Raw genomic sequence first — 14,171 nt, 5'->3', positions numbered from 1 at the left:
GGCTAAGAATCTGGCCTGTGGCTAGAAGGTTGCCGGTTTGTATCCCATGGCCAGCAGAGGAATCCTACTCCGTTGGGCCCCTGAGCAAGGCCCTTAACCCCAACTGCTCCAGGGGTGCTGTATAAATGGCTGACCCTGTGCTCTGACCCCAAGCTTCTCTCCCTGTGTGTTTGTCTCATGGAGAGCAAGTTAGGGTATGCGAAAAGACAAATTCGTAATGTAAGAAATTGTATATGGCTAATAAAGTGATCTTATCTGATCTTATCTTATCTATCCAAGTGGTAAATTCTGAGGCATGTGTTTTTTGTATTCTCTGTGAAAGTGTAATAAAATCATTGTCAAAACATGTCAAACAAAACAAACAATAACAGAGCTACATAACACAAAATGTTAAACAACATGCACCAGTTACACTCTAACATGTACATCTATATAGAAGTCTATGTCTCAGAGCCCTGCATTCCAAAGACCCAGAAACACAGAATTCTGTCCCTGTTATCTGTGGCACTATGAAATACCTTAAAAGGCCAAAAAGACAAATCCAACCTGTATCAAAAAAAGGAATATGAGTATGACTCAGAAATCTCCTTTCTAGACATTGATGCCCAAAGATGAAAGGGAATCAATCTCTCTGTCCTAACAGTGCATCACCAAACTAGGAGAGAGTGATTTTAATTTCCTAAAATAAGTAAGACAGCAAGGGTAGCACCGTGGCACATTCTTAGTATTACATAGTGGTTTCCCCCCACAGTCCAAAGACATACTGGTAGGCTAATTGGCTTCTGGGAAAATTGGCCTAAGGTGTGAGTGTGTCTCAAAAACAAACAGGGTGTCTATTTTGGTGTCTGAAAAGATAAAATCTATAGATATAATAATATCATTGATCATGTAATCTTAATAGCTGATCAAGTGTGCACATGTACAGTAAATGCTGAATAGTAGGGAGCTCAATATCGATCTCTGAAGAACACCAGATTTAAGAAATCCAACTTCAGAACTGAAACCCCCAAGGGAGACAAATCAGTAAGAGTTGACTCATTTAAGAGCAAGGTCAGAAACTCTAAACACAGTCTCAAGATGTGAAAGTAAGATGTCACGGTTAACAGTGTCATAAGAAACACTGAAGTCAAGGAGAATGAGAATAGATAGAGAATGGGAATCAGAAGCCATAAAAAGATCATTAGTACCCTTAATCAGAGCAGTTTGTTTAACTGTGTGAAACCAGAATGGAAGGATTCAAAGAGGTTATTTGCAATGAGATGGCTGTTTAATTGAATTCAAAATTTGAACTAGATAAGGTAGGTTGGATATAGGATGGAAATTTGTTTTGATCATATTTTTTATGGCACAGGGGTAATTGCAATTGTTTTAAAGGCCATTGGTACCACTCCAGTGCTCAAGGAGTCATTTATTAGATTGAGGACAACAGGGAAGAGGGCCAGAAAACAGGATTGAAATTAAACAGTAGAAATGGGATTTAATAAACAAGTGGTAGGTTTCATATGCAATACAAATTCACAAAGCATGCAGTGTCAATTTTAGAGAAACTGGAGAAAAGGGAATGTCGTGGAATTTTATCAAAGAAGAGCCAGGAGAGGTATTCTCATTCACTCAGTAAGGTCTTTTTTCATATTGCAATATGGAAAAAGCCATCACCCGTCTGTGCAGAGAAGTGAAAGCTGATTCAAAAGCAAGCAGGGAGAGCCCTTGTTTTATATCTTTTTTAAGCTGATGCAACACTTCAAGGACAAGCAAAGTAGTAATTTTCCATTACTTATAGGTTTTTGCTTTTAGCAAAGAAGAGCAGTTATTCAAATAGTTTCTCATACTCCCTTCTTCAAGCAGCAGAGATAAACATTATTAAAACACCCCTTGCCCTTGACGAGTTGGGTGCTATCACACTTTGTTCTAAGTATCCAGCTGCTTCTCCTTTCCTTAGGACAAAACAGATTACATCATAAAAACAAAAGAAGGAGCACCAATATATATTTTTGCAAAACTTATCAGTTACCTTCGGCTAATCTAATAACCCAGACAGTACATACTATGTTGATACACTGTCTTCTAAAAGAAACCTAGACAGTGCGTACTTTGTTGACACACTGTCTTCTAAAAATCTGCACGTAGCACAGCAGTTACATCCTTGTTATATATTTTCCTAAAGCTCTCTACATTTTAAGAATCAATTTACTTATTAGATTTCCATTTCAGGAATCAACAAAACTAAGCATGCAGTGAGGAGGTGTGGTACTGACATGCATTGTACAGACAGTGATGTCCTATGTTGTCAATCTCAGAACTAAATAACATTAAGAAAGTTGGGAAGAAGCAGGTAATGTAGTAGGGTACTTTGGCTTAAGCAGTATATTGATGGCTGAGAACAGGTATCTAGGATTGTTCTCAATGATAAGGGAGAAATAACTGGATCTAGCAGACTAGATGCTCCTTCCAAGACTGAAGATGTACATTCAGGCCAGGAAGACACCACCTATATTCTAGTTTGTGGGATACTGCCTTCATTGAGAGCAAGTGGTCAGTATTCCATGTGGCAGAGCGGGTAAATGAGATGGTTCATGTTTTAGGAGAGGGTAAGGTGTCATGAATAGTTAAGAGAGAGCCATTAAACACTTATACCTTGCCTTCCAGAATAACAGAGTTAGAAAAACAAGGCAATGAAGACCAAGCAGAATCAGCACATCTAGTCTGGTCAACTGATCACCAGTTGCAAAAACTTACAGAGTGTGAGACAGGACATTCTAAATCAAAGAGAATTGCATGGTGATGAGATAAAAAAGGCCTAGTTCCAGAAAAGATGGGAAACAAAAGAGTCATTTGTAATTACTAAGTCCAGGGTGCGGCCTTTGTTAGACCTGGGGGTTCTAGATTGGGGAACAGGGACATTTAAAACAAGACATACAATACAAGAAGCCATTCTCTGGATACACAGTGACTTCCAGGAAATGCAGGATGGCAACTGAGGAAAATCTATGACACTAGAAAGACAGATGAAGTCCAGGAAAGACTGGTGTGGGTGTATGGGATCAGCAACCTCATGCACAGCACTCACAACAGGGCACCAGCAAGGTTACAGAAATTGGGGAATATCATCAGAGTCTCTCAAGAGGAAGAAGAATGAGAAATTCTACAAGACAAAAACTATGGTGAATGCAAGGTATGTAAGAACATCAGTGGGTTGAGGATACATCAAGCAAAAACCAATTGTGGGAAAGTGAAGGCACAGGTCCAGCACACGGTTGCAATAATTACTGGTGAGATGACGGAGGACTCCAGTCAGGAAGCATCCCACAGTATTGGAGATCTCCCAGCACCTATGCCACCTCCAAACCATGAAAGGAGGTCGATTGATGCTACATTAGAGACCCATTTCCAATCAGGAATCAGAAAAAGGATCAACTGCCCCAAGGTGAGCAACATCACAAAATGGCAACAATTGGATGAAGACCCAACAGGATACTGGATGCAACTCTAGGGGTTAGTTGAACATCAAGTTAATACACTTACAACAAGTCTTACAACTTGACAAAGGAACGCTTTGGTATAGAAGTAAAGAAAGGTAAGATTGGAATAGGAAGGCAAATTAATAGAAAGGAGAGAGACATATGAAGCTTGAGATCAAAATCATGAACAGATAATTTAAGAGAATTGCAGGGAAGTTCCAAAGGAAGGAAGTTTAAGGAAAGAACCCAAGGATTAGTAGAGTAAAAGAACCAACAAAGGATTAAAACATCAGTGAACCGTCCTGGAAAGAAGTCCAAGAAGTGGTGAAAGAAGCAAGATCAGGATCCGCCCCAGGCCCAAGTAGGATCCCCTTTAAGGTATATAAGAACTACCCAATGTTGCTTTGAAGGCTGTGGAAACTATTTCCATCAATATGAAAGAAGGGGACTGTCACAGATGTCGGAAAAGACGAACTGTGGAATGGCAGGAGAGTGGAAAAAGACCCATATGTGTAGCGGCGGAACGTGGAATTAGCCTGGGCTCAGCAGTTCAGGGGTCGTATAGAAACCAATGCACTCAGGCAGCGGACGTGGGGCGACCTGGTGCTAGGCGGGTCTCAGGACATCCAAACGTCAATGCTGAGCAAAGGTGAATGAGAGACCCGGAAATATATAGCCCCAGACAGAGAGACACCGGAACGACAGCAAAGCACAGGAAACTAGGGACAGGACAGAGTAGGAGCGCCCTATGGCTGCAGAGTGTGTGACAGGGACGATACATCAAGATGGAAGAGGGCAGAGGGCTGCTTTGTTCTAAGGAGAAGGACTCCTCATGTATTGGACAGTCTACAATGATCTCACTTCTTGGCTTGGAGGGGAAGATCTTCTTCTCAATGTTAGCCACAAGGTTGTCAACATACATAACCAAGAACAAGTATGTTGACACATGTATACAGAAAGGGGGAATCCCAGGCTTTTCAGGAGACTTGGAGCACCTAAGTTACATGATCCAGGAGGTGCAGTCCAGTAGAAGAGACCTGACAGAAAAGACAGGCTAGACCTGGCTAACGCATATGGATCCATCCTGCATAGTTTGATTTGGGTTGCATTGGAGCACTATCATATCTTACACCACATCAAGGAAATAATTATCAGCTACTAGGGAGGAATCAAGTTATGGTTTAAGGCAACACATTTTACAACATGCTGTACTATCTCCCCAATCTAAATCATAATAGGAATGAACCTTATAATAACAACAGCAGGAGATCAAGCCTTGGGACTTCAATACAATTGGGTACTCACTTTCCTGCCCTTAGGGGAATCATGGTTGATCTTATGGTAAAATTTACATCAAATTTAAGTCAAGATGTATGGTGATCTGGAAAGGTGGAGTGACCAATAGATTCAAACTCCAGATCCAAGGTGAAGCCATTTATTCAATAGAGGCAGATGCAGTCAAATGGTTGGGTAAGTGGTTTGGCAAGACATTATTGGACAGGGTAAATGTCAGCAACACAAAATCGCAGGCAAGTGAGTGGCTGAGGAACACTGGGTTTATCAACATGGGCTACAACATAGACTCCTGTGGCTGCTAACAGTACATGACATACCCCTGACAATGGTGGAAAGAGTGGAGAGAAAGATGAATAAGCACCTCCGAAAGGCTGGGAATCTGTCCAAACTTCACATCAGTGGGGCTTTATATAAGATCAGGACAGCTCTAACTCCCCCTGTCTTCAGGTGTGGAAGAATTTAAGGTGGGATTCAAAATGCAGGGTGGAGATGTCCTTTAGAAGCTCCAAAGACAGCCTGATCAGAGGGGCAGGAATCATTTCAGATCAGGAAATAAGTGGGCTGCTGTGGACTCTTTGACCCAAGCAGAGAATACATTAAAGCTTCAGGACATCTTTAGAAACCCATGTCCTGACAGGCAAGGTCTGGGAACAACACATTTACATCAGTGGGGAAAATCTAGATTAAAAGAGAGGAGAGATATGGTACAGGAAGAAGTGAGGAATCAGGAGAAGAAGAGCTGAAGGTCCAGATCAGTGGAGATGGGAGTGCAGGAAACATGGACAAAGTGGAATCTTTCTGAAAGAAGAGTGACGTGGACAGAATTGTGGAGCCCTTTTGCATCTCTTTCCTGGTGGTCTTAGGCAGTCAATGACACCCTCCCATCACCAACAAAGTGGGGTATGAAGGAAGATCCATTGTGCAGGCTCTGTTGAGAGAGGGGTACCATGGCACATATCCTCTCATGATGGTTGGATGCTCTAGATTGACGAAGGAAAGCATCACCAGATGTACAGTATACAAGAAGCAAATATGCAACATAAAGCCACTAATAGAATGCATCCACACAACACATTCACAAACCATCATAAACACACACCAGTAATAAAATAAATAACAATGAGATAACAGTGATGCTTGATATTGTAAGAATATGCTATGCAAACATTTCAAAAGTTAAAGTGCAGAGTTTATGCATCTCACAGTGTCTGGGTAGGTGTTGTTACAGAACTAAGCAGTCCTTATCTTAATAGACCTGAGCTGCCTACTCGAGAGGAGAGAAGTAAACAGAGATTGGGCAGCGTGGGAAGGGTTGACGAGGATCTTTAGAGCTTTGTGTTTCAGTCTAAAGAGGTTGAGTGTATCCACATAGGAATATACTCTCTCTGTGTGCTTCTTGTCCTTGACAGAAGTGTTGCTATACCACACACTGATGGAGTGATGGAGAAGGTCAAAACACTCCCGATGACAGATATGTAGAAGGTCATTGTTTCCTGTGACACTCCAATCTTTCACTGTTTAAACTGTAATGACAATGAGGTGTACCTTAAAGGCATTATGGTGGAATCCAGGATGACACAACAAAAAATGGAAAAAAAACAGGATATATCAAATGGTTTTGAAGTGCACCTCGATTCCGAAACAAAGCAGATAGGCTGTCAGAAATAGAATTAGAATCATGGTAGTAGTCCGATTCCAGGGAAATAGTAATAATTAATACAGCTACAGTTAGTGGAGAACATTATGATTTAATCGTAGGAAAATGAGAAACAAAATAAATGAATACAGTAAGTAAAAACAAGAAAACTGAATTGGTGAGAGGAGCCAAATGCACCAGTTTCACCTTCAACCAGAAAAGACTTGGGAAAACCAGGTCCTCCTGTCTTCTTTGTTAGAGAAGCTAAAAGTTCAGTTCTTTTAGGTTAGCAGTAATTTATAGATCTTTACAACACTTGCCATTGCTTGCTTTGGCATCAGGGATAGTATAGCATAGCATCTGTGTCTTGGAGTTGTTTAAGCCACTATAAGGAGAGGGAGAAAGAAGTTAATTTGCCATAAATAAATAAATCCCATTCTTTTCCAATAATCCCATGTACATTGGGATTCTTATTCTCACTGTTTTCTCTGACATGCACAATACAATAGACAACACAACATAATGTACACAGTACATTACAAAACAGTAAATAATAAGTGATGAGAATCACACAGAGATAGTACAGAACAATTAACACACAGTACACTAGATATATGACAGCCAGTAAAAAGCACAGAGTGCAGAGGTACACTGAATTCTGAAGCATTACACAGCTGGCTGATAATTATGTGGTATCACTTTTCAGAGTGTAAGAGGGAGAACAGCTTGTGGCTAGTATTTTGGGATCCTGAATGATAGATCGGGCAGATTGGTGGAGATCTGCAGTCTGAGGAATCTGAAGCAGCTGACAGTTTCCACTGTTGTGCCATTGATACTGATTGGGGCGTGACTCCCTCTGGGTATCCTGAAGTCCACAAGTCCACATTTTTTTTCTCTCGTTGACATTCGGGTTGCTGTCATGGTACCACCTTCTCAGATGCTCTACCTCACTCCAATATGTATTCTCATCGTTGTGGCTGATCAGCCCATTAACTATGGTGACTTCAGAGAACTGGTTTCTGCTGCAGATGGCTGGACAATCATAGGTGAACAAGGAGTATTGCCTAGGTCTGAGACAGCAGCCTTGGGGAGCTCCAGTACTGAGGATTACAGTAGAGGAGATATTGTTGTCAATTGTCACAATCTGAGGTCTGCTAGTCAGGAAATCCAGTATCCAATTGCTGATGGAGTTGCATGAGCCTAGATTCCTGAATTTATGGGCCAACTTGGCAGAAACAATTGTGTTAAAGGCCAAGCTATAATTTATAAATAACATAGTTGCCCTGTTTATCTAAATGTTTGAGAGCAGTATGTAGAACGAAAGATATAGCATCAACTGATCTATTTGAGCAGTAACCAAACAGAAGTGGACTTAAAAATATCTGTACAGTACATACAGGGGATAAGTAATCTGATCAGGTTTTAAGGACACAAGGGAAACAACATATGGACTGGCTGCTTTGCAGGTTTTCACTATCTTAAAAGCTCTGTACACCTCATGTTTAGAAAGCTCTAACTCCCCTGGTTTGCTGGCAGCCTTGATAGTAGACTTTGTATCCTGAGCCTCAAAGTGGGTGTAGGAGGTGTTCACCTCATGCATGATGAATCAGTGGAGTTTGTGAGTCTTAAGTCTGATGATCCTTGGTGATGGCTGCACACATATTTTTTTACATAAAAATTGAAAAATATGAAAATAAATAACATAAACAAGAGATACACATGAGGTGTTACCATGCATTGCTGCCATCTTAACCCTAGAAGTTGGATTTGAGACACTGTAGAAAATTATGAGTGCTAATACCTGCACAAGGATGTAAGAGGAATCTAATGTAGCTGCTTTTCATTAGGTTCTCTATAAATATGTAAGTCTTGTGAATAAATCAGGCCAGTCTGGTCTTGTGTGGTTAGAGATTAGTTTTGTGTTGTGAGTCTTTGGTTGGCTAAGTTTCACAGTTACTGATAAAGCTTATTTTCCCATCAATCTTAGACTACCACTGTCGAGGTCACTCTCTCTAGGATCTGCTACAGGTAGTCAGTCATGGAACCTGGATTTTTTGCCAGGACTTTCTTTTTTTCAATCTAGAAATATATCCAGCAATGAAATTTAACAAAATATATTCCAGTACCAACTCTTTCACTGTCAAGTTTTTTCATAATTCCACAAATGTATTTTCCATAGTTTTTTTCTCCTCTTTAAAGTGTGTCCATCATATTTTAACATATTGCTCAGTTTGTTATTAAATAATAGCATCAGTCAGGACAGGAATGGTGGGAGGTAAAGTAAAAGAAGGAGAAAAGTGTGATAAGAACTTACAAAGATATAATTTATATACCAGGAATGCACATATATAATATAAAAATTGATATAAACTCTTGCCATTTCACAATGTTGAAGGTGCAGAACTTTATAAGGAGAATTCTAGTGCTGTCACAGACAGCTCCTGTCGGGTACAGACCTGACTCTTACACATGTGTCCCTCTAAAATAAATGTAGTTCTATTGCTGAAGGACTCAGCAACAGTAAGCATTTCAAAATTATACAGTTTATTGAATCAATCACCACTTGCAGGGCCTGTTTTCTTACATTTCTGGAGAATACCCAGTGTTTCCCGATATAGCACTGCAATTGTTATTACACTCAGCTCTATTTAAACTTTAAGTCAACTTGTTTCTAAACTCAGCTCTGAGTTTCAAAAATATATCAAGTGTTTTGTTTCCAACAACTTCAGCCCTCAGAACTTTAAGCAGCATCCCTTCAATCTGCTTGCCCTTGTTTCTGGTTAAACAGCTATTAATGTTTACCGTTAATTGATTACCCACATTATTAATCACTCCCACAATGAAAGTAACTGGCAAAAGGTTACTCGTCAGGCAACACACCTGAATAAAGGCATTTTAGGACAACTCAGAAACTGGTACAGTGTTGATACTAAGTGCAAATCCTATTTAATTTTTTTTTAATTAAAGGCTTTGGAAGCTGTCTGGTTAGACTTTGTCCCTTTCAACTTTGTCCTTTTCAAACAGTTCTCTGTTTCATAAGTTTATTGTTTTCCATTTCAACAGATTAGTAACATGTTTTGTTCCGCAAATTGATAACATTTACAGTGGTTATCAAAAGAATTCAACACCCTGGATTTTTTTACATTTTATTTGTTTCAATATGGAATCATGATGTATTTAACTGTGTGTTTTTGCCACTAACTGACAGAAAACACTCCATAAAGTGTCTCCAAGTCTCTTGCAGGCTGCCGAAGGTTTTCCTCTTAGATGAAGCAAAGCATTCCATAGCATGATACTGCCACCATTATGCTTCACAGTAGAATGGTGTTCTCAGGATTATGTTCACTGTTATGCTTGTGCCAAACATAATGCTTACCATTGAGACCAAAAAAGTCCGTTTTGGTCTCATCAGACCACCGCGTCTTCTTGTACTTGGTCTCAGATTCTTTCACATGTCTTCTGGAAAAGTGTAGTCAAAATTTGATGTGACTTTTTTGTGACTGTCTCATGAAGCCGAAATTTGTAAAGCATTCAGGCAATAGTCATATGCACAGTGTCTCCCATCTTAGTCATTGTTCTTCACAGTTTCACTGTTGTGTCATATTCTCTACATTTTTTATAATGTACCTTACTGTGCTTTGAGGGATATGTAATGCCTTGGACATTTTCTTATTCCCCTCCCCTGATTGGTGCTTTTCAATGACCTCGTCCCAGATTTACTTTTAAAACTCCTTTGTCTTTGATAGTTGTTTTAGGAGCTGTAGTAATCAACTGTGGGACCTCCCAGAGATAGGTACAGTAAATGTATCCTGAACTCATGTGAAACATCTTTATTGTGCACAGGTGGACTCCATTCAACAAAATCATGTGACTTCCAAGGACATTTGGTCTTTTTAGGTGTGTCATAGTAAAAGGGGGGAATACTTAAGCAATCACTTATTTTCTGTTCTATATTGATAATTAATTTTGTTTTCACTTTAAGATAATAGAGTGTTTTGTGTCGATCAATGGCAAAACTATCTCAAATAAATACATTGTGATTGTATTTATCACATTGTAACAGAGTAAAATGTGAAAAAGGCCAAGGGGGGTGAATACTTTTGATGGCCACTTCAATGCATGAATCAGTCCCGTTACTTGCTAGTTGTACTGTGACATCTCTGATACTTTTTTTTTTTTAATTTAATAGACCTCTATATTGTTATAGTGTTGCTAAGGTTCCAGTACATCATGCATTTACTCAGTGTGTTACTTTTAATATTTACTGCACAGCAAAAGTTAAACTAAATTGGTAAAATATAGTAGATGATTGAAGTCAAATGATTTCCAGTTGCTTCATTTCTAGTACAAAAGATAGCAGTTTGGATTTCATTACTTATTTTTTACAGTATTTTGTTTTTATGCAGACAATTTGGTTTTCAAACCCAAAAGCAAATACATCAGTACATAGATAAAGCAGTAGTACAATTTACAATATTATAGATCAATGCTTTTGGCATAAGACAATAAACAATCCTAACATTTCCAGTTAGAAAAATAACTGATCTACCTAGAAAATAGTAAAGGTCAACAGTCAGTGTTCACATTAGGTTCTATTGTCAAGGGATCATGAGCTGGGACACTAGCTAATAATTCAATAAACATCTTACTGTAAAAATTCCACTGTATCATATTATGAAATGTGCTAGATCATCAATATTGTCTGTAGTAAATCCCATAGGAATTCATCAGCCTGTGAACATGTAATTATTTTAGTCTATGAAGAGGGCCTAAAATAGGTTAGAGTACCATGTGGTTTAAGTATAAAAAACACTGAAGAAACAAACACATTTCCCATAAAGTTTGGTTGTATGTCTACAGCCTAATATGTTTGTATTTCCTTCATAAAAAAATATTATGGTCAGAGTAGTCTGGATCTGAACCTGCAATCTCCATGCAATCTGAAATATCATTAGCGTCTAACTCTAATTCTGCAGCATAACAGTGTCCAGGTTTTCGAAGTAACGTCAATAATTCATAATTGATCAAACTAATCATTGGTTTGTTTAAATAATAGCTCATCAGGTCCCCTGCTGTGCAACATCTGCATTCAAGGTGTTAAACAGTTCACTGGCTGCTTCCAAACTACTGAATCTTCAAGCCAGTTTAGCCAGGCTAGTAGATAAAGGTCACTTGACAATGCTGACTTTCAGCTGGTTCTGTAGAAACAGGTAGAGGGAGGTTGGGGAAATATTCTCCAATGGTAGGCAGGTTTTTCACACTGTATGCCTTCAGTAAGGAGATGCCATTTAGCAAAGCAACGTTGAGGAAGGAAACCTGAAATGGAGGAATATTGGACATTTCTTGGGATCTTTCCAGGGTGGTGATAGTGAGGCCCTGCTCAGGAAAACGGACGCCCGCGGCGTTGTTATAAATGTGAAGTTTTTTTAGGTCAAAGAGGGTGAGATACTCTGGAGGCAGAGGGCTGCTCCCACAGGCTGCCAGCCGGAGATCCTGCACACAGCTGTGGTTCACTAGGTCCTTGAGCACCCAAGGGTCCTCCACCCAAACCGTCAGCCCACCCTGGTAGGTCAGGCCCACATTCACTGAGCTGAGGCTGGAGCGTGGGATGGTCCTGCAGCTGCACAGAATGTTGGCCTGAGCGTGGCTGCAGTGCTGGATCTCTGAGGCACAGCTGCAGTTGCGGATGCTGTTGTTTCTGTCATACAGTAGGGTGCTGTTGGGGTGCTTGGCTACAGCAGGACGTCCACACAGAGCAGAGATCAGCAACAGAAATGTGAGCCCGACTGAAGCCATTTTGAGAATGTTGTCTCACCTACATCTCAAGTTAGTCAATGGGCTGCTGCCTGACAAAGAAAAAATAGATATTTATGAAGTTAAAATATGTGTTTATGTTTGTCTCTGTGAATGATTTCATTTAAGAAAACAAAATTTTCTATTCTGTTCTTTCATTTGCAGTTTCTAATGAACTATAGAACAAAAGGGATGTGTATTGTCCTTGGTATTAATATTGTTATATTGTTAGATCCAGCATCAGATGATCTTTTGTGCTACTTAGGTCTCACTTAATTTCAATTAGCTATCATTTCCTTAACTTGTGAAAACAATTGAAAATACACTATTTCTTCCAGCTCTTTAGCTATTGATGATTAGATATCTTTTAGTTATGAAATCCTTTTGAAATTACTACAAAGGGGCTAAACAAAAATGAGTTCAAGCAGAATTCACTGAGTCAGAAGTTCATCCATCAAGCAGACTGTACACCTGGCATTGTACTACATGGGGTGGAAAAAATAATGGATACATTAACAAAAAAGGACTCAAATTTTAGAGTAACATAAAAGTCATAATTTAAAAGGATTCTATATCTGTTTCACAGAAATACTCATTACCAATATGTTTCTGTAATAAAAATCAATACTTTAATAATTGAATTTCTAAAGCAATATCAGATGTCTAACAGATTTTGAAAGAGGTCAAATAGTTCTTGCCCAAATTGCAGACACAATTCAGTCACAGAAACAACAAGCAGCAGTCGTCACAAGTCAAATATCATTCACAGGGATACACAGATACTTGACAGGATAGCTACTAAAAACACAAAACAATGGCCTCAGAAATTATCACAGAACTGAATCTACACCTCTGTGAGCCAGTCTTGACAAAAATTGTGCATTGTAAGCTTCACAAAACTACTATTTGGGCTTCTATTCAGAAACTGCTTGTAACCAAGACCAATGTGTACAAAGCATAACCTGATGTAATGAGCTCAAAACCTGGACTTCTGAGCAGTGGAAGAAAGTAATATTTTCTGATGAGTCATCTTTTACTCTTTTTCCTACATCTGGATGGGCTTATGTTTGGAGGAAGCCAAAGTAAGCTTCCAAACCACAATGCCTAATCCCAACTGTTAAACATGGTGGTAGACCTGTTATGGTATGAACAGCCATCTCTTGTGAATCATTGGGTCTGATTATTACTCTACATGGCAGAATTAAGGTCAAGGAACATGAAGTCATCTTAGGCAACCAGATGCACCCTGTGGTGCAAACACCGTTTCCTGTACTGCAAAAAGGTGCTTTGAAAAACTACTTATTCCACACATTAAAGCCAGCACTCCAAAAACACTTGATCCTCTCCAGTTTGCCTGTCGTACAAACTGCTCCATGGAGGATGCAATCTCTATAGCTTTACACACCACACTAACCCACCTGGATAAAAGGAACACCTATACAAGAATGCTATTCATTGACTTTAGCTCAGTATTTAACACCATCATACCCATAAAACTTTCTACCAAACTCAGGGCTCTAGGTTTAGATACCACCCTCTGTAGCTGGATCCTAGACTTCCTCACCAGCAGACCCCAGACTGTCAGGATTGGCAACCTCACCTCCAACACACTCACCCTTAACACCGGTGCCCCTCAAGGCTGTGTGCTCAGTCCACTGCTTTACTCCCTGTTCACCCACGACCGTACTGCCAAGTTCAGCACAAACACCATCATCAATTATGCTGATGATACCACAGTCGTGGGCCTGATCACTGACAACAATGAGACTGCCTACAGGGAGGAGATAAAACAACTTGCAGACTGGTGCCGAACCAACAACCTATGTCTCAACATCAGCAAAACCAAAGAGCTGATCGTTGACTTCAGGAGACAAGGAAAAGTCCACTCCCCCATCTACATCGAAGGGTCTGCGGTGGAGATGGTGAATAACTTCAAATTCCTAGGTGTTCACATCTCTAAGGACCTCACATGGACACTAAACACCTCC

The 14,171-nt window shown here is 39.8% G+C and overlaps 1 protein-coding gene across 1 annotated transcript in view; it reads right to left on the bottom strand.

Annotated features, from left to right (window-relative positions):
- Positions 1 to 9,419: 9,419 nt before the first annotated feature.
- Positions 9,420 to 14,171, bottom strand: part of LOC148836287 (exosomal polycystin-1-interacting protein-like) — a 27,717-nt gene continuing 22,965 nt past the window's right edge. The window contains exon 2 of the mRNA XM_088914531.1: positions 9,420 to 12,236. Within this exon, the coding sequence (XP_088770657.1) occupies positions 11,545 to 12,186 (642 nt within the window). The 5' untranslated portion in view covers positions 12,187 to 12,236 and the 3' untranslated portion in view covers positions 9,420 to 11,544. The remainder of the gene's footprint in view (positions 12,237 to 14,171) is intronic.

Source organism: Atractosteus spatula, chromosome 4, assembly GCF_055471065.1.
Source record: "Atractosteus spatula isolate fAtrSpa1 chromosome 4, fAtrSpa1.hap1, whole genome shotgun sequence".
Taxonomy (NCBI): Eukaryota; Metazoa; Chordata; class Actinopteri; order Semionotiformes; family Lepisosteidae; genus Atractosteus; species Atractosteus spatula.
Note: the sequence above shows the minus strand (reverse complement) of the source record. Positions and strands in the feature narration are given on the sequence as shown.